Source organism: Pseudopipra pipra, chromosome 8, assembly GCF_036250125.1.
Source record: "Pseudopipra pipra isolate bDixPip1 chromosome 8, bDixPip1.hap1, whole genome shotgun sequence".
NCBI lineage: Eukaryota > Metazoa > Chordata > Aves > Passeriformes > Pipridae > Pseudopipra > Pseudopipra pipra.
Genome location: NC_087556.1, coordinates 34,843,994 through 34,863,105, shown reverse-complemented (window position 1 = coordinate 34,863,105; position 19,112 = coordinate 34,843,994). Strand labels below are relative to the sequence as shown.

At 45.7% G+C, this 19,112-nt stretch overlaps 1 protein-coding gene across 1 annotated transcript in view; it reads left to right on the top strand.

The window, feature by feature from the left end:
* Positions 1-1,475: 1,475 nt before the first annotated feature.
* HTRA1 (HtrA serine peptidase 1) overlaps positions 1,476-19,112 on the top strand; it is a 32,925-nt gene continuing 15,288 nt past the window's right edge. Inside the window, exons 1-3 of the mRNA XM_064663602.1 lie at positions 1,476-1,973; positions 17,340-17,439; positions 17,786-17,990. Of these exons, the coding sequence (XP_064519672.1) occupies positions 1,523-1,973; positions 17,340-17,439; positions 17,786-17,990 (756 nt within the window). The 5' untranslated portion in view covers positions 1,476-1,522. The remainder of the gene's footprint in view (positions 1,974-17,339; positions 17,440-17,785; positions 17,991-19,112) is intronic.

Below are 19,112 nucleotides of genomic sequence, written 5' to 3'. Positions count from 1 at the left end.
GACTTTTTCTCGGGCTTGTTAACAGTGTAATGATTTTAACACTAACGCAGTTTTGCTGTCAATTGCCCCATTTTACTCCTTTGGTCCCTTGTTCAATCAGGCAATTCTGAAATCTCTTTTCTTGCACAGCATAGAAGCTGCTGGAAAACAACAGATGTAAAGGGGCTGGTATTGGAGCTTTAATTGAGGACATTACATGTGTTTTCCCACCTTCAAGTACTAAGTTAAGTGAGTTTTGCACACTTGTGGTCACAGTTGGATAAGTTTTTATAACGTTCCCTGGAACAATTAGGTTTGAATTCAGGCACCCGGGATGCTGCTTCTACATGCTCAAGTGACTCGTTGTTAAACTTTTCCTGGGAGAAAAGAGTGAATTATTCTGTGTTAATGTAGTTGCTGACATCCTCAGTTCCTTGGTCACAGCACATCTAACAGTTTACAACCCATTAGGCAAGATGAAATGCTGTTAAGTTCATTAGGTGCGTGGTTATCGGCGCCTGATAAAGGTGCACTTAAATAATTATAGAGTGGTAGTCAGTTCAAAAGTTTAATCGGCTTGTAATTAAAAAAAAAAAAAAAATTGGCTTTGCTCGATTTCCAGCTCTGTTAAACCGTTCCCTCCCCACTTTGGCCTTGATGCCTCGTCCCTCGGAAGGCACTTGTGTGTATTTAAGCCTCCTCTCAGAGCACCTTGTCCGTGCTCCAAGAGCATATGGCAGAGAGCCCTCTGTCCATAGGTTCTGGCGGCTGCCCAGCTGCCGGATAAATTGGATCAGCCTGCTTGTGGGATGGTGGAGGACGACTTCTTTTTTTTTTCCTTTCGGTTGATTAACCTTCTGCTAATTGCTGGTATCCACCTCGCCCTGCGGCTCTGCGAATCTCGGGTGAGGCGACGGGGAGAGCAGAAGCGGCTCGGGAGCATCCTTCCCATCCCCGCTGCCCTCGGGTACCAGCCATCACCTCTCGGTCCTTCCCGAGCCGGGAATTTCAGGGGTCGCCTTGTGCGGGAATATCGGGTGTTCCCCGTGGGGGTGCCTGATATTTACATACATTTCCACATAATACGCGTTATCATCTCGCTCTTTCTCCCAGGGGACGGGCTGGCGGCTCCGCGCTCCCACTCCTCCCCTTATCAGACAGAATCGTTATCGGCGCTTGCTCTGGATTGCTTTCCCGTAATTCCCGAGGCGGGAAAGAGAGTTCAACACCCCCCTCTTTTTTGCAGGAGAGTGTTATCACCCTTTCCACCGATCTTAATCACCGATTTCGGCGCTTTCACCGCCGAGTCGAACCGCTCGGTGCAGCTGGGGCGGACCCAGAAAGTTTGACCCCGAGAGGCAGAGCGGCGGGGCGGGGGTGTGCTGCGGTCCCGGGGGGGGCCGTGCGGGGTGTCCCTGCCCGGGGGGCCGGTCCCTGGGCCCCGCTCCGCCCCGCCCCGCCGCCGCTTAAAGCCGCTGCCCGGCCCCCGCCGCGCTCACCGCGCTCGCCGCCCCTCGTCCCCTGCCCTCGTCCCGCCGCCGCGATGCCGCTGCGGGGCTGGATCCTGCTGCTGCTGCTGCTGCTCCCCGCCGCCCTCGCCGCCCCGTCGCCCGCCTGCCCCGAGCGCTGCGATCGGTCGCGGTGCCCGGCGCTGCCCGCCTCCTGCCCGGGCGGGCCCGTGCTGGATTCCTGCGGCTGCTGCCGCGTGTGCGGGGCGGAGGAGGGCGAGCCGTGCGGGGGCGCGGGCAGCGGCGGCCCGCCCTGCGGAGAGGGGCTGCAGTGCGTGGTGCCGCCCGGCGCCGGCATCCCCGCCTCGGCCACGGTCCGCAAGCGGGCGGCCGCCGGGCGCTGCCAGTGCTCCAGCAGCGAGCCCGTGTGCGGCAGCGATGCCGTGACCTACGCCAGCCCCTGCCAGCTGCGGGCCGCCAGCCGCCGAGCCGAGCGCCAGGGACAGCCGCCCATCATCGCCATCCAGCGCGGAGCCTGCGGGCGGGGTAAGGAAGGGGTGAGGGCTGTCTCTGGAGAGCGGGCGATGAGGTTCGGGACGCGAGGGGGTTGTCCCGGGGGGCGGCAGGTGCTGAGGTTCAGCCCCATCATCTTCATCCCTCGTCCCCGGGCGGTGCTGCCGCCGCCTCGCCGGGAGGAGGGACCGCGCCGTCCCGGGCAGGGAGCGCGGAGAGGGGCCGGAGACAAGGGTTGGCCTCGGCTCAAGTCCGGCGCTCCAGCTCAGCGAGAAACTAGAGCAAGAATGCGGTGTTTGTGCGCGGCTGCCAAGAACCGAGGGGGAAAGAATCCTGTACCAAACTTAAACGTCTCCCTCCACCCCTCCGAGGAGCGATGGCTCCGGGCTCGAAACCGGAGGAAACGGCTGCAAACCCCCAGAATTGGGCATGGGTGCAGACCCCAGCCCGGCTGTGCGGCTCCAGCAAAGTTTGGAGAAATAACTCGGGCGCGCTCCCATCCAGCGCGCTTTGTCACAGGGAAATGCCGCGGGGAATAAAGCCAGGAATGCAGGAGCCGTTCGGATGTGATGGAGCAAATGGGTGGGCAGAGCAGGCAGCTGCCTGCCTTGGCCCGGCTTAGCAGATGCGCTCTGATTATTAGTAATAGACTTGCTGGAAAGGGGGGGGGCCTGTAACAACGTGACGAGCTGACTCTGGGGTTTTTTTGTTGTTGTTTGGGTTTGTTTGGGTTTTTTGAGGATGGAGGTGTCTGCGATAAGTAACAATGTAACTAGTGGTGTTTTTCCTTCAGCATTCTTAGTTGTCAGTGTAGTCAAATCGGATGTAACGTGAGCGCTCAGAGCTGCAGGACGGATGCGAAATATTTGTAAACCGTACGAAAAGACATTTCTGGGTTACGAAACTGTGGCTCAGCAGCTGGAGGGGCTGGACTGAGCAGCCCAGTGAAGTGTTCGGTCTTGTAGGAATGGTGAGTGCAGGATGTGACACACAGCGAGGCAAAACCGTGCTGGGATAAACAGGGGATGATCGTCACAAGATGCAGCCCCTAATACAGGCTGGATTAAACCTCGTAAGCCAAGGCTGTGTATCCCTTCCAAGACATTCAAGCACCTTTAGGGTAATATTAGGTAATATTAAAAATTAGCATGAATTATGTCTTTATTTCTGAAGTCATCTTTTAGGAAGTCAGTGCTGTTTGAGTGAGGATTCATTCTTTTCGTGTGCCATTTCTGCACTTCTTTCTTTAAAAAACACATCTTTTGCTACGTTTAGTCGTTACCTCTCCAGCAAAAGAATCTTGTGATGTATAAGTTCAGTTTAGGCAAAATCCTGATCCTGTGTTACAAATCAAACTTGAAGCTTTGGTATCGATACAATCAAGTTTTTGTGCCCCTGCCTTTCCCTTCAGTGTCAGGGCTGTGCTGTGCTCCATGAGATGTCGTCGCTGGCGTTTGCTGACATTGGAGACAATTAAAGCTTTCACGCCACAGTTTCCTGACCTCCAGTATAAGATAATGCCTTGTGGGTTTTGTTCTCGATTCATGAAACCAATACTGTTTTCTGCTGAAGGTTTGCAGAACTGGGGCTGTGTTTGAGCTGAGATCAGTAAGTGCCTCTGGAGGGTTGTGCAGAAAATGCACAGGCTGCACAGGGACCTTGTCTGGGAAAGCTCTGCTGTCATAGATCCATCATGAGTGTGGCCAGACAATCATTTTGCCCTGTTGCACCTCTGGTTGGAGCGATGCTTGTTTTCTGTATCACCAAGGACAAAAGGAAAGTGCTGGAGAAGCCAACCACTACCACATGTTTATCTCTAGGCCACAGCAAACAGTTGCTGCCAGCAAAGCTTTTTTCATATGTAAAGAACCTAAAATAAACGGGAATGGAGAGAAGGCTTGGACTGCTGTTTTGAAAAGCCATTGCCTAATATTTGGCTCCTTAAGAGTTGTTAATTATTAATTTTACTTTCAGTTCATCTTCAGGAGTACTTTTTCTACCTAGGGATTGAGTTATCTTCAGTAATTTTTTTCATAGCAACATACCCAAATGAAGAATTCAGGCAATACAGTGCAATGGCCCAGGGAAATGATGGGATAGGGATGTAGAGGAAGTGTTTGTAAAGCACTTTTTGTTGTTGTTTTTAAGTTTCACACAGCTTCAGTAGCTGGTCAAGTGCAATATTGTGTATATTGCATAAAATACAGTAAAACTTTTTGTCTTTTTCAGTTTTCATCTGCTACAGTGCACTCCCAGTGCTGTTTTTGTCCTTCAGTGTTTTCCAGGGCATCTGTTCAAACACCAGCTGCATTTAAGAGGATGAGAGAGAGGCAGGAGCAGGTTGTTCTGGATCTGTGTCCATAAGGGGGATGTTTTCCTATGCAAAATGGGGATTGTGAATCTTCAAAACCCAAGAAAAATTCCACAAGCCTCAGAGCTTACTTTGTCCTCGTCCCTACACCCTGCAGAGAGGATGGATGCAGAGCAGGTGTCCTGCACAAGGTGCTGCTCTTTGGGGTGCAGGATCAGCCCACAGCTCTCTCTGCCACCCAGATATGCAGAAAAGACAAACCAGGCTGTAGCTGGAGAAACCCCAGGGGCAGCAAAGGGAGTGGGGAAAGCCCAGCTGTGGCTTTTAGCCAGGAAATGCTTTGGTTGAATTAGTGAGGGGAGCGCACGGGATGGGAGTGGGGTGAAACACACCCTGCCTGTGTTAAGGCCAGGTGAGGCAGGTGACAAGCAGGGTGACAGAGTGTGGTGGCCCATCGACCCCTTTCATTACTACTGTGTCCCTGTCTGGGGCAGGGAGCCCTTCCCAGCAATGTCCTGCTGTGCTGTGGCCACGGGCGGCATAACCGGCGGTTCCCGTCCTGCTGTGACTGCAGCACCAGTGAGCCTGTTCTGCACCAGCCTGGGCAGGGCTTTCATAAAGGAAACCTTCCCTGAAAGTACCAAGGCACAGAAAGAAGGTGAAGGTCCTCTGAGCAGAAATCATGGCTGTGTAAGAGCATCCCACACCCGGGAGCGAGGTCAGTGCCACGAGACCTCGGTATTCTGTGTGATGAGGTTCAGTGTGCTGGGAGGATGTTTTCTTTTTCTTCTGCAAATATGTTTTTTGGTGCCCTTAAATCCCTCCTGCTGACCAAGGGAGAATGTTCAACACAGAACTGAAACTAGACTTTCTTCCCTTCCCCACTTTTCCCACAAGTGTTGGCAGGCGTTTTAGGACAGCGTGCCCTTCTCTCCATGTTGTGCTCTTCACACTGTAAAATATAAACTAACCTGAATTTGTCCTTTCAGCTTTAACCAGAGTAAGAAGAAGAAAGTTCCTTGTGGTTGCTCTCAGTTTCTAACTGTGCTCTGCCTGGTTTTGAGCAGTTTTTATGTGTTTTCATATTTTTATTAGGCTAACTATGTCTAATGTGGTATCCCAGTAATGTCAGCAGCCCTCAGCACGCTGGCATCTGTCACAGGTGGCTCACACTGCTGTCCCAGGCGTGCTCACACCATGATGTCATATCATGAGTGTGATGTGAGCTCTTATGGTTTAGATTAAGCAGGTCATCACAGCTTCATTGCTTGGGGGGAAGGCAGAGGTGAGTTTAGGGGTAACTCAGCCTAGAAAGCTGTGTTATCACTAACAGATACAACTTTTGCTATTTCTCTTCATTGCATTATTTTACAGTTCTAGAGACGGGGAGGGGGAAGGAAAAAACCCCATCACTCAAATTCTTGCAAAGGGCCTGAGTTTGTTTTGAAATGCGCCAGGCAAGGCTGCATCCAAGTGACTCTGTGTAATTATCTGGCAGGAGGAAAGGACCTCTGCAGTCAATAAACCATTTGTCATTAATTCAGTCCTTCAAAAACAGCGTAAGAGTGAGGTCAGTGCAGCAGAGGATGGGAAAGAGATGGACCTGCCTGAATTCCTGTGCCTGTGGTAGTGATAGTGCTAATGGACTGGCAGTGCTGAGCCTTGCAGGAATGAATAATCAGGGCAGGCTGAGAAACCTGTGAAGGTTGGGAGCTGAGCCAGACATTTATCAAGGGAAAGTTGATACTGTTGTTATGAACAAGGCTTTCAGCTGTTTCCTGAAAGATAATAACAGGCCAATGGTGGTTTGTGCACTGAAGAAATGCTGGGAGACCTTGGCAGGTTACTTGGCACGTGTCAAGTCTAGTAAAAATGACCCAGGAGGACCAGGTTTTTAGGGTCTGGATGCACAAATGAGTGCTCTGGTGCTGTTGAATTTCCTCTCTCTCCCTCAGTTACTGTGTTTGGGTGGTCTAAATGTCATTCTCTTCTGACTTGCCTAAGTCTCTTTTGCAGCAACAAGAGAAGGGGAGGCAGGGAGAGAGAGAGAGAGAGAGAGAGGGAGGGAAGAGGCAGCTGAAGGCAATGGAAATAAATAGCAACATATTTCCAGAAGAGAACCAATTCCCAAGTGTGGGATTAAAAAAGCTTTTCCAAAGCCAAGTATTCAGCTCTGAGAGGAGGCAACTGTAAGAAGTGGTTTGTCTGAAGAAACTCACCTTTTCCCCTCTCCACATCTCGATTTCCTTCCCGGGGAGCAGCCAGTAATTTTGCAGTCTCCAGACTTCAAACAGTCAAGTCAGTAAATACAGATTTGGAAGCAGGAAAGATTCAATCCTTTCATCTTCTGGGCTTTGAAATTTAAAGGTACCTGTGGACTGGGCAGGAATACTTAAGGCTGTGAGTAAGCAGCAGGAGTGTTGTCAAGCAGAGTTTGGCTGTGATGGAGGCAGCATAACCTGAGCAGTTAAAGGAAAGACTCTGCAGTCCAAGAAAAAGGAGAAGCTGGAAAATATTTTTCAAATATGAATTTACTTGTGCTGGGAGTGACAGAAAGAAAGCAATGTTAGAAATAGAAACTGGGATAGTGAGGAATTTAAATTCTGTTGTAAATAAAATTGTTCCTCACTCCCATAAGCCGCTGGGGCCTCCAGGATCCCTGGTTGGACTTGGCAGTAAATCCCACTGTGCTTGTAACTGGGCCCAAGTGAATATCTAATATTATTTTGGAAGCTGTGTTCAGGATGTAGGAAAAAAAGAAAGACTTTTATTTTGCCTGCCAGTGAAGGTCATTGTGATTCTCAAATTGGTTGTCCTGCTTCAAAGAGAAGACTATAACTAAAAAATAAGTCTCAACTCCCCTATATCAAAGGGCTATAAAATGATGCATTGATCTTGTACTAACTGATGATGTTGACCTCATATCTGTAGATAACAGGTGAGTTGTAACATAAGATTTTTTAGTGAACTGAGAAGATCTCAGCTACCATATTTTAGCAGGTGGAGTTGAATTAGACAGCCAGACAGAGATGCTCTTGAATTTCTGGGATAATATTGGGTACCCTGGTGCACTGATAAGATGAAGCACAAGGTTGGAAGTCAGCTGGGTTGTGCAGTTTGTAACAAGTGCTCTGCCAGGAGCTTGTTTCTGGAGGAAAAAAAGTATACATGTGTCTAACATGTGGGCAGCTGCTTTTGCCTCTGCTGTTGTTGCACAGCAGCTCTGCAGGCTGGCCCCAGGGGGGTCCCTGGTCCTGTCAGTGCCAGCAGTGGCATGTCAATGGCATTTAAACTGTGTGTGGTATTAGTTCACCAAACCTTGCTCTTGTGTCTGTCATTTTTTCCCATCAGTGTTTCTCTGTCTTTCCATTTCCTTTGCTCATGTAAAGCCTTTTTTTTGGTGAGGCATGAGAGAGAGGAATGTGCAGTGAATGGTTCCTACATCCACTTTGCAGACTTGTTACTGTAAATACCAGTGAGACAGAGCTAAGGGGGTTCAAATTAAAAACTGCATCATGTTTCTGGTAGCAGTTGGATTTGCACACGTATTTATTGACAAACAACTGATGGATTAAATAGTGCATATTAAATCTAGGGGCCGTGCATAGAAGTTACCCAGTGTCTAAAATTTGCAATAGTTTATATGGCAGGAGATAACATCAGGAGGAGCTCACAATATTTTTCCAGAGGCTGATGTTGTTACCCCATTTCACAGATAGTGAATCTAGGGCAGGGGAAGATAAAGAGCTTTGCTCAAGGTCAGCCAGTAGCAGAGCCGAGAGCAAACCGAGCTTTTATGAGTCCCTGCTCATTTTTCTGCCCCTTGCCAGCATTGCTGCTCCATTTTCCATTACTTTTCTTTTCCATTACTCTTTCTTAAACTTTCAGACTGCAGTTTTGGCTTTGCTCTGCAAACAGCATCGATGATCTGTCGATGTGCATCCGCAGAAAGTAATTTTGGAAGAGGGAAGATGCGGGTGGATCAAGCGCTAGGAAGGAGGAGAAACCCAAACAACTCTCTCCCCTCCCACTATCCCACCCCCAAAATAAACACAACCCCCCCCCAGGAATCTCCTGCTTCAACATTTGTGGTGGTAAAGGGATGATTCATTCCTTTTTCTAGGACAGCACACACACTGTTTGGCGTGTCTGCCCTTTCTGTATCTCTGTAGACCTCTATCTATGAAGGTAAAGGCTGGCTAAGCCTTGTTTTCTTTTACATTCAGACACTAAAAGCGAGCAAGCTGAAGTGACTTGCAAATATGAAAAATATTCAGATGATCCATAAAATAATGCAGAATAGGTGCGTGGATAAAAATGTCACTAATGTTGACAGGGGAGCAGCAAATACAATAGTTGGAACTCCAAATATCTGTTAAAATTGTTTGTTTGTTTGTTTTTCTATAGACTTTCTACTATATTTCTTTTTCTATAGATAGCTTTTCTATAGATTTGATCTCTCTGTGTATCAACCCTGTGTCACTCAAAGTCCTGCCACAGCGAAGTGGTGAAATCAATGCCTTCCCCAGTTGCAGAGAAGCAGCATCTCAGGAAGCTTTTTTTAGCCTCTTAAGAAGCTTTTTTTAGGTTTCTCCTCGGAGAAATAAATGTTTAAGAAGTATGATAACAAGAACTTGTTTTTATTCCCTGGTGTCTTCATACCAGGGCTCCTGGAAGTTGAAACTAAGCCTCTCTTAGGCAGGGATTTCTTCTGAAGATGCAGTGTGAAAGTTTCTCACATACTTAAACTGAGATCCTAATGGGTTTATAATTTTAAGAGGCATTTTCAAGGCGGGACAGCTGTTGGTTCCGTGTCAGATATAGGAATTACCACATCGTTGTTACTTAATGGGCATTTTGAGGTTGTTTTGCTGGTTCTCTGCCTGTGGTGAGTGGAGCTGGGAGGTAAAGCAGGGTGATGACCCGACTTGGAAGGGACACAGACTGAACAGGGCTGGATAAAGGAGAGGAGAAATTATTCCTGACTCATCTGTTGTATTTTCAGCCTTCTGCAGAGAAGAGAATACATCCTCTTTAACCCGTTGGCTGAAATGTTCTGTTCATCTGTCTGCAGGAAATCAGGCAGACTCCATTCCAAAACTACCTGACTTACATTTCTTAATGTTTCCAGCTCAGACAGGACTACTGTTAGTGCCATTTTTGAGCTCAGCACTCTTTGCCCTTGCCCTGAATTGCTCCTCACCTTTATTTTGTGCATCTGAGCATCTCCCTGCATGCAGGCTGCCTCCCTCCCCTCCTCATCCTGATGCTGGCAGGGCCACCCGGAGCCGTGTGCCTTTGTCAGAGGGCTGCTGGCTTCCAATTCATTTGTCATCTCCACCGAGCCCGGGCTCAGCATTGTATTAATATGGCAATGCTGCTCCGGGAACGGCGTGTTCCTGCTCCCGGGGCCGCGTTCCTCCAGCCCGGGGCTCCGGGCCCGGCTGTTTATGCACAAGCTGGGTTTCCTCCCACCTCACCGCCGGTGTTTACAGAAGGAATCGCAGTTTCCTGTTGTGTTAGATGGAGCTGTCGCTGCGCTCTGGGTTCCTGCCCTCCCAGCTTACACCCAGCTGCTTTCGAGCCTCATCAGCTTGAGAGTCTGTTGCTTTTGCTCGTTGCTGTAATAACTGCGAGCCTATTTTGCAGGGGCAGCCAGTGCACTTGGTTTATAAAAGAATTTCTGGCATTTCTGAGAGGTTTTATATACATATTTTCTTCCTGTGAGGTTCTGCAAGGGTTACTAAAGCCCAAGGCTGTTCCCATCAGATAAAATAGGGGCTATCCCCATTTTAGAGATGAATCTAAGGCACTGAAGATTCAAATTGCTTTTCACGAGTTGCATGGAGACTGAGTAACACAGTTTAGACCAAGATGCACACATACAGGGTGTTCCTCCTCTGCAGAACCTTCAAACCATCTGATCTACCCAGCAATTCAGCAGTTGAGTTGCAACAAGGATATTCTGCATGTGATAAACTTACCGCTTGTTCAGCCTTGTAGATAAGTGGTAGGAAAAGTTCCTGTTTGGCTAAAAATTTGAATATCAATCTGAAATTATGCTAGAAGAAAGCTGTAGGCACACTGCAGGAAGATGTTGCCCATTGGCCATTTTCAGTGACAAGAACACCTTGAGTTACTAAGGAATTGGATACCAAAGAGGTCTGATTCATGCTAAGAAAGAAAGTGGACTAAAGAGGCCGGACCAAAGTTCTCTGAAGACTTTGCTTTACAATTTAATTATCTTCAAATACTTTCTGTAGTTGTTTTCTTGTTTTGTATACACAGAAGAGCTCTGTGTGTGTCATTCTCTCCATATAGCCTGATCATTCTTAGAATCACAGGATCACAGAGTGGTTTGGGTTGGAAGGGACCTTAAAATCTCCCTGCAAACCCATAAAGTCAGCTTTGGTTTCTGAGAATATTAATTTAAACCTGCAATTTTATTTGCCTTCATTTTGTTGCTCAAACGTGAGATGTTGTGTGAGCGGCCACACATTGGTCTGAAAACTGTCCTGTGCTACCATTAATTTGAGTGCTGTTCTGTTCCACAAACTTTGTGTAGATTCCCTGTTTTGTTTGGCTTGGCAGCTCTTTGTGGCTTGTTTAAAATCTGTGATTAAAATGAATGGGTTTAGGCTTTTGGATTGGCAGGGAAAATACAAAGTCCTTGTTAAAGACTGTCAAGAAAGAATTGATCATCTAAATATTATGATGATGAAAATGGACTTAATTTTCCCTTTGCAAGCTGTGTGTCCACAGCAAAAAGTGATTTTACTTTAAATCCTCACTTTATCTTGCAGTGGTTCTTGCTGCAGGAAATATTTCAAGTGAATACCAGATTTGTGCAGTTCACTGTCTGGAGAGGTTTCAAGCATTTTATTCTACCATTATTTAGGGCTATGAAAATATTTTTGCTTTTGGGGTTGTCACAGTCTCTTACTTTTTCCTCTCAGAAATCTGTGAAGGGTCTTTAGCTCCTCCATGGATTATACAAGGGGAAAAATAACTGATGTCATAGCATCTTTATTAACAAGGTGCTGTGGTTTAGACCTCTTAAAATTCCCTCCACTGACCTAAGAGTTGCTCTTGAGCAAATTGCCTATGACACGTAGAATGTTGTTTCTTATTTTTTTAGTGTTTTCATTGCGTAATATCCTATTTTGGTGTATTACACAATTTACCCTTGAATAGGAAGTGGCATATTTAGCCTTGCAGTTTTCTATAATTTAGAAAAAAAAAAAAAGTGTGGCAGCAGATTCCCACCCTTTTTCCTTGTCTCTCTCCAGCAAGGGCTTGTTGATCCCCCCATTTTCAGTGTTAGCTGAGCACCTTTGCTGGAGATTTTTGTCTCCCATGGTAGTGTCAGAGGTTTTAGAGTTTTCCTATATATGAATGGGGGCTTGTGCAAACACCAGTGGCTGGAGTTTTATTTGGGAGGGTGGAAGTTCTCCAAGTAAAACTCGACGTGGTTTGTGGTTTGTGTTGGTGGCCACCGGTTCTGGCAGCCCGGAGGTTTCGTGACTGCTGGAGCCCTTTTGGTTTCGTTCTGCAGAGAATCCCAAACCCAAGCTGTGCTCTCAGACCCTCGTTGTGTACCTGTGTCTAAATAAAGTGTTGACCAACTGGCGAGCACAGGAGGAAATAGTCACCTATTTTCAGCAGTGTGGGTAGTTTAATATCTTTAGTTATCGACTTCAGCAGGTTGTGGTGGCTCTGCCTGTACTGTGTGCTACTGGGTGAGGATTTCATAGACATGCTTCTGATCATTATGGAGTTAACAGGAAAAGACAGAATGGCCATAGATCCCTGGGTCCAAGCCCCTTTTTCTCCCACTGGCACCAGCCTGCTGTTGGCAGACCCTGGGACCTCTCCAGTGGAGATGGTAGTGCTGAATCTGATGGACAGGGTGGGGGTGACAAAGCCTTCCTGGCTCTGTGTGTGCAGCTCAGGTGCAAGCAAGAAGCAAACCCAAAGGACATCATAATTTGGTGCCCCTGCAAGGACAGGGGCGTTTCATTTTTTCAGTATGAAGCAGCTTTAGTGTTGAACCTGGAGGTGGTGCTCCACCATCCCTGCAATTTGCATCCTCTTTACCAGTTCTAAAATTACAAATACTGCCCTTGCAGCTGTTTTGGATGATTATTGTTTCATGGGAAGTTTTTTGGTGTGTTTGTTGTTTTTTTTTTTTTAAATATCTGAATGGGAATGGAAATTTCTGGCTGTTTTTAAAAGGAATCAAAGGTTTGATTGCAGGCTGAGCGTGGAGCTTTTCACTTGGGACACGAGGATATCTGGTGTGGTGACACCAACTGAGGGTGGCTGACAGAAGTTTTGTGGTGTTTGCTGGGGTGTGCCTCTCTTTTCCCTCAGTGTATCTAAGATAAAAAGCCCTCTTGAATGGGATAATTTTGTTGGTTCTAACTTCAGGCAGTGGGAAGGAGACATGGGAATGTTGTGGATGCCTCAATGTGGGCTGACTGCTTTGGATGCAGTTGGGAAGCAGAGGATGGAGAGCAAACTGTGCTGGTGGACAAGAGCAGAACCCCCTTTTTTGAGAGGAGGAAAACACCTGAAAACTGCATGGGGAAAAGATCCATTTCTGACTGAGATGTGCCTAAAACTGTTTGAAGACCTGCTCTCATGAGAGAAGGACTTATGTCAGGAGAAGATCCTTTCAGACAGTTCTCCCAAGTGAAGGGGAGGGGTTACTTTAACAAGATTTCAATCTCCAAAGCACCTTTTCAGTTTGGCTCAAAATATCACCCAAAGCAGCACGTGAGAGTTGTAAGCATTAATGCATTCATGCCACTTTGAGTAATGACCTAATCAGAACCCAGATCTTAATATGCCTTTTGGCTCCTCTCTATGAAACTGAATTATTTCAGTTGTTTACAGCTGGGTGTGCTTTTTTTTTTTTTCATGGCTTGGTACTCTGTCTTGCCTTCCTAGCAGTTTGTTTACAGGTATTAGTCCTTTTAATGTCAGTTGGCAGAGATTTGCCTTTTCATTTGAGGTCTGACAGCCAGCACACCTTTGAAGTCCTGAAAGAATTATTTGCCTTGGGAATTTTTCGTGCTGTAACCTATTTATATTTTTTTAAGTCAGGTTTTTATCATTAGCTGAATTCACAGCAGTCATCTTTATAATTTAATTAATAAAGGTTTCTTAGCCATGCTTGTGGGCATTTAGGGCATTGTGCAATAGTTCAATAAAAATGTTACAAAACACAATAATCACAGCATATAAATAGAAAGAGGAGCAGTCTGTGAAGATCTGAACGTCAGAGCCTGAAGGTATTTAGGGACTGGAGCTTTATTCAAGCTCACCTCTCGATGATTTAAAAACAAAAACCCAACCAACTAACCAAAGAAAAATAAACCCCAAGAAACTCACCACCAAACCACAAAAAACTCCAACCCTGAACACAAAGCAAAAAAATAATGAAAATATTAATAACAAAATTCCAGAAGGTTGTGCTTTAAAGCAAAAGTCCAGAAAATTGGGGAAACTTTATTCTTATTAATTCAACCTTGATTATACCAAAGAAGCAGTTTTTAACTTAGAGAACTGCACTCTTTGGATCAACTTAAGCACGGAATTAGGTTGGCCACCCGCCTGTGGGGTACCTGTTAGTCAGGATGGACATTGTGGTTAGATGAGAGTATGAAAATACACAGGCAGTGGGAACTAAATAGTCAAAACCATGTCATCAATTGGAACTTAAAACTATTGCCTTTTTGTTGCTTGATAGTCAAGCACAGTCCACGAAACCTCTGCAGAGTCTCCAGCTCTTTAAACCTGGAAACTTTTGGAGATGTTGTGTTATACCCATTCCACTCTTAAAGCTGCTTTTTACTAAGACCCTGAGCTATTTTATGCAGCTGAAAAACATCTGTGTTAGAGAGAAGAGGAAAGGATCTCCAGGGAAATTACCAACTTCACCTCTGTCTTCGCCAGTGGCTGGTGATGGCTGGAAACTACCACGTGGTGGTTGAGGAAGGAGCATCTGCTCATATTGGGTTTGTAATATTGGTGCTTTTGTGGCACTTCAGGTTTGCATGTAGTAGCTTGTGCCGGTATTCAGACTTAAAGTAGAATTTTACACAGTGGTGGTTGTTTGTAGGAAAGATAAGTTCACCTCTCAGCTCCCACGTGTGTGGCTCAGCAACCCCAAAGAGCAATTAGCTGTGGTGAGCATTAATATCTACTTCATAGGTAAATGGTATGGATGCACATGTTCCCATTTTGGTCTCATTTTTCTCAGTGATAGAAGAAATTTTCCACGTGCTAATGCTTTTACTACAGCCTTCAGATTTTATGTCATCACCTGACGGTAAAGACCAGTTGATGAGATTTATTTTTTTTTTTGATTAACATTCATCAATGAATTCAGCTGAACAGTACTTTGACTGCTGATAGTACTTTGACTGTTGTTTATTTGCTCTAAAAAGGTATGTTTTCCATTTAAATGGGCAGGGGTTCAAGAGCTGTTGCAAAATTGTGTTACACAATGCAGGAATTCCTAATACATAAGCAATAGGCAGGCGTGGTGAGCTCCTGTGAGCTTTTTGGGTCAGTGTGCCATGAATCAGTATTTAGTATCTAATTTTTTCAGAGTATGAAATTTTGAACATTTTTTTCGCTCTGCAGTTTAGTTTTGGGACTTCATGAGGAGGTGGGTTATGCACAAAATACTGTTGTCTCTGAAATCCTGGTGTTTGTAGCCTCTGATTCCAAGTGAAGGCAGCCCTGAGGTGAATTATTTGTAGTCTCACCATGTGCAGCCTGGGCAACCTTTCTCTTCTTGAATAGCTAAATGCTAAAAAGATTGAAGGCATAAAAAAAAAAAGCTGTGTGTTTCCTGTGCAGTTCCCTCATCCATGGAGCTCTCTTTTTTTCCCAAGGGCAGGATGTGACCTCTGGATTGTAACTGAGATGAAACCACTTTATAAGCAGTGATCAAAAAGCATATTGATGGATACAGTAGTGCCCTGTGGTGTTTTATCCCAAATTCATGTTAATCCCATCTGATTGTCTGTCAAAGCACCTATTTATTGTGAGTGAATAATTCAAAACTGCAGTCCTCATTCTAGAAGTTTTCCAAAACACCCCCATTATAGTTGTCAGCTTTATAGCCATGGTGGGGCTTGTTTGATGCTGAATATTTCTAATATACAGCATGAATCCTTTGGCAAATTGATGTTTGTCTATCAGCAAGCCCTTATGCCTCTCTGGGGTGAAGTCCAAGGGCAGTTTATGTGTAAATCAGAGAAAGCACTGAATACTCTTGAGGAGGAGAGTAGGTGAGAGCACAAGTTTCCTGATCGATGTTCCTGCTTCCTAAAGCAGATAAACATCTCCAGACAGTGATCCCAAACTGCACAGTGGATTATGTGGTTACTGCTGCGGCTGCTGCTCATGACTGACTGCATTTAAAAGCCCTTGAGATGCTTCACAGGGTATAAATAGCAAAAAAACTGTTCTTAAGTGATCAGATAGTGTTTGGGTTGAGCATCCACCCCTCTCATGAGGGCAGTTTGTGCTGGCTGGCATTGGAACACGTTCACCCCTGAATCAAACCAGTGTCTGGATAGTACTGAAAGCAGAGATGTTTTGTTCCCAAATCATTATTGTCTCCAGTATATACTTGAAAATTTGCATAGTTTTCCACTCTGGTTTTTCTGATAATGAAGGGTACTCAGGGTTTTGGTGTTGGGATGATTTTATAGGATAGTCCTGTCTCCTACAATTCTGCAAATAAAACGTCCTGTTACACCACCAAAGGCACTTACAGCACCCACAAGCTGCTTATTGCTTAATCTCTGGACTGATTTAGAAGCCCAGTGGCAAGGATGGATTGGAGCAGCACAGCACATTAATACTCATCTGCAAGTCAGTTAGAGGTTTGGCTTGTGCCTGTATAACATGAGATGGAGGCATCAGATAAAAAAGTGAAAACAAAGGGGGTTTCTTGCCTCTAAAGAAACACAAAATAACTCCCTGGGGTCTTCCCAATTCCTTAGTTGCTCGCAATTTTAGAAAGGAAAGTTTTGCCCCCGAACTGCTTGAGAAGGAGGAACTGTGTCAGAATTGTGAGTTTTTCCCAGAGACCTTTAGATGTCTGATGGTGCAGACAGATTTTCTGTTGTCCACAACGGGAGTTTGGTGTCCAGTTGCTTTTGAAAATCCCACTGACCCCTCCTAAATACTCAGTGACCATGAACTTTTGTTACAGCACTGCCCAGGAATGCAGAGCTTTGTGGTCCCATTGTCCTCGTGTGTTTTCATATCTATTTTATAGTCCTGGGGTGGCTCAGTAACTCCAAAGCACACGGGATCCACTCCCTATGGAGCTGATGGACCTCAGGTGGTCTCAGTGGAAAGGATGCCTTGGGTATGGTTGTGTGGAGCATATGTAAGGTGCACCCATGTGTAGGTGCCAGGCTGAGGGTGGTGGCTCAGGCTCAGTGGGGACACTGGTGGGAAAGGAAGCCCAAAACTTGTACCCAAGTTAAACTTTCCCAGCAGCTGCTGAGGGCTTGCACCAGGGTCAGGACCTCTGTGTCCTCAGCATTTTACAAATGCAGCAGCATGAAACTTCAAAACCTCCAAGAAGGCGTATTTTGGCAGAGGAACAGAGCTCGTTTGTTTAATCTGAGAAGACCATACAAGCGAAATGGACCATCCAGAAAAGAGGCGAGAGCAGCAATGGAGGCATCTGAGTACAAAATCCCTTTGACAAGGGAAAAGAGGGCAGTGCAGACCTGGACTAAACCCTGTGCTCCTCCAGTGCCTCGTCCCTGGGCACCACGGGGGATGAACCGAGCTCTGTGCCTGCGGCTCTGCTGCCCCATGGCCCAGTGATCCAGACAGGGAGGTTTCACAGATCCTTTGTCCTAAGGATAAAGCACGCTGCCTCTGTGCAAAGAGGCAGCAAGGAAATCTGGGTCCCAGGGTCATGCTGCAGATGACTTTTAAGGAAGGGAAAGATATCCACTCGGAGCTTTTTTTAATTCAGGTGTTTTGCAATGACCCTCCTCCGGTCACTTGAAGAACTCATGACATGTTTTCTGTTTCTATTTCAGGCCAAGAATACCCTAACAGCCTGAGGCACAAATACAACTTTATTGCAGATGTGGTGGAGAAGATAGCTCCTGCTGTGGTTCACATTGAATTGTTTCGCAAGTAAACAAGATGCCCAGTTTTGATTTTATTATTTTTTTTTTTGGGGGGGGCGTATTCTTGAAAACAGCTGCCAGCCTGCCAGAAATGTTGATTGATCCTGTGTAATAGCAAAGAGGCTTTTGAGATAATAAATATCTGTCATGCTTAAGATTTAAAAGATAATTTAAGAGTCCTTGCAAAAAAAATTAGTTAAGCTAATGCATGTGCTTTATCTTCTTAATGAGAGGAGTAGCAGTAGATATCCTAAAACATTAAAACCCACCAAGCTCCTTCTGGCTGTGTGGTATTTGGAGTGATCTTCCAGCTTTCTTGCAATGACAAATATTTGATTTTCCTTGTCTTTTAGGCTTCCCTATTCGAAGAGGGAGGTCCCTGTTGCCAGTGGTTCAGGGTTCATTGTCTCAGAAGATGGACTGATCGTGACAAACGCCCACGTCGTCACCAACAAAAACCGGGTGAAGGTGGAGCTGAAGAACGGGGAAACATATGAAGCCAAAATTAAAGATGTTGATGAAAAATCAGACATTGCACTAATTAAAATAGATGCTCAGGTGAGTCACTAGAACAAGACACGTTTTATTCCTCTAATTTTAGTGCCATCCTTTCCAAAAACTGCTGCTGATTTTCGTGTTTGAAGGAAAAAACAAGTAGTTTGCTGGGCTGGGTTTTATGGAGAATATTTGAGCAAGGTGGATACGCCTTTTTAAAAGCTGAGTTTGTGGGTGGTAGTGGTTAATTTTGTCACCTCTCAGTGTAGAGCAAGAAGTCAGCAGCACTTCTGTATGTATCCTCAAAATAAAAACTAGAAACATAGTTTGCTGGCTGGTTTGCACACACATTGTCTGATAAAACTCTCTCTCAGAGAAGAAATGGGGGTGTTCTTTTGTGCTTGGGAGAGGGGTGTTTTAGTCTGTCTCAAGTGCCTATACTGAAGTCACAAATTGCTTTTAGAGGATGCATTTTCCCTCTGAAAGGCTGCACCACACAGATATAGATCATGAAATGGAAAATATCCCGGGAAGCATCTTGCACATGGAAATTGGAGCTGGCTTAGAAAGACGCTCTTACACTGCAAGTGGTTTTCTGAACAAATGAGAATGTAACTTCCCATCCATAGTCCTCCTCCATATCAGATGTGTGTCTGTCAGCATTATTCTGTCTCCTCTAACAGCAGGAAGGCTGTCATGAGGTTCTGCCGTGGAATGCAAGCTGAATATTGTGTCGAAATCCTGCGTAATGTAGATGCAATTAGATGCATGTGATTGCTTGGGGTGCTGCTCATATTGGTTTGCCTTGTTTGGCCTGTCAGTTAATGACCTCCAAACTTAACGGGCGAGAACGTTTCATTTGAAACACATGACTCAAAAATGTGTAGGTCTTGCAGTGTTGTTTTAGTTCAGACCTATTCCCTAGTGAGGCCCAAAGTGTTTGTGCCAGAGTTCATGACTAAATCAGAACTCTTGGATGACACGAGATAAGAAGTGCTCCTGCTGCTCCCTTGCCACCTTTATAATTTAAAAGATTTTTCTTATTCTTCTTAACAGCAAACAGACAGGAAAATTTAACAATACCAATAAAGATTTTTGCCATGTTGATTTTCCCTCCATTTTCCTGAGGTAACTTACTTACATCAGTCGCTTATTTTCTCATTTTTATCTTAAAGTAAGCAAAAG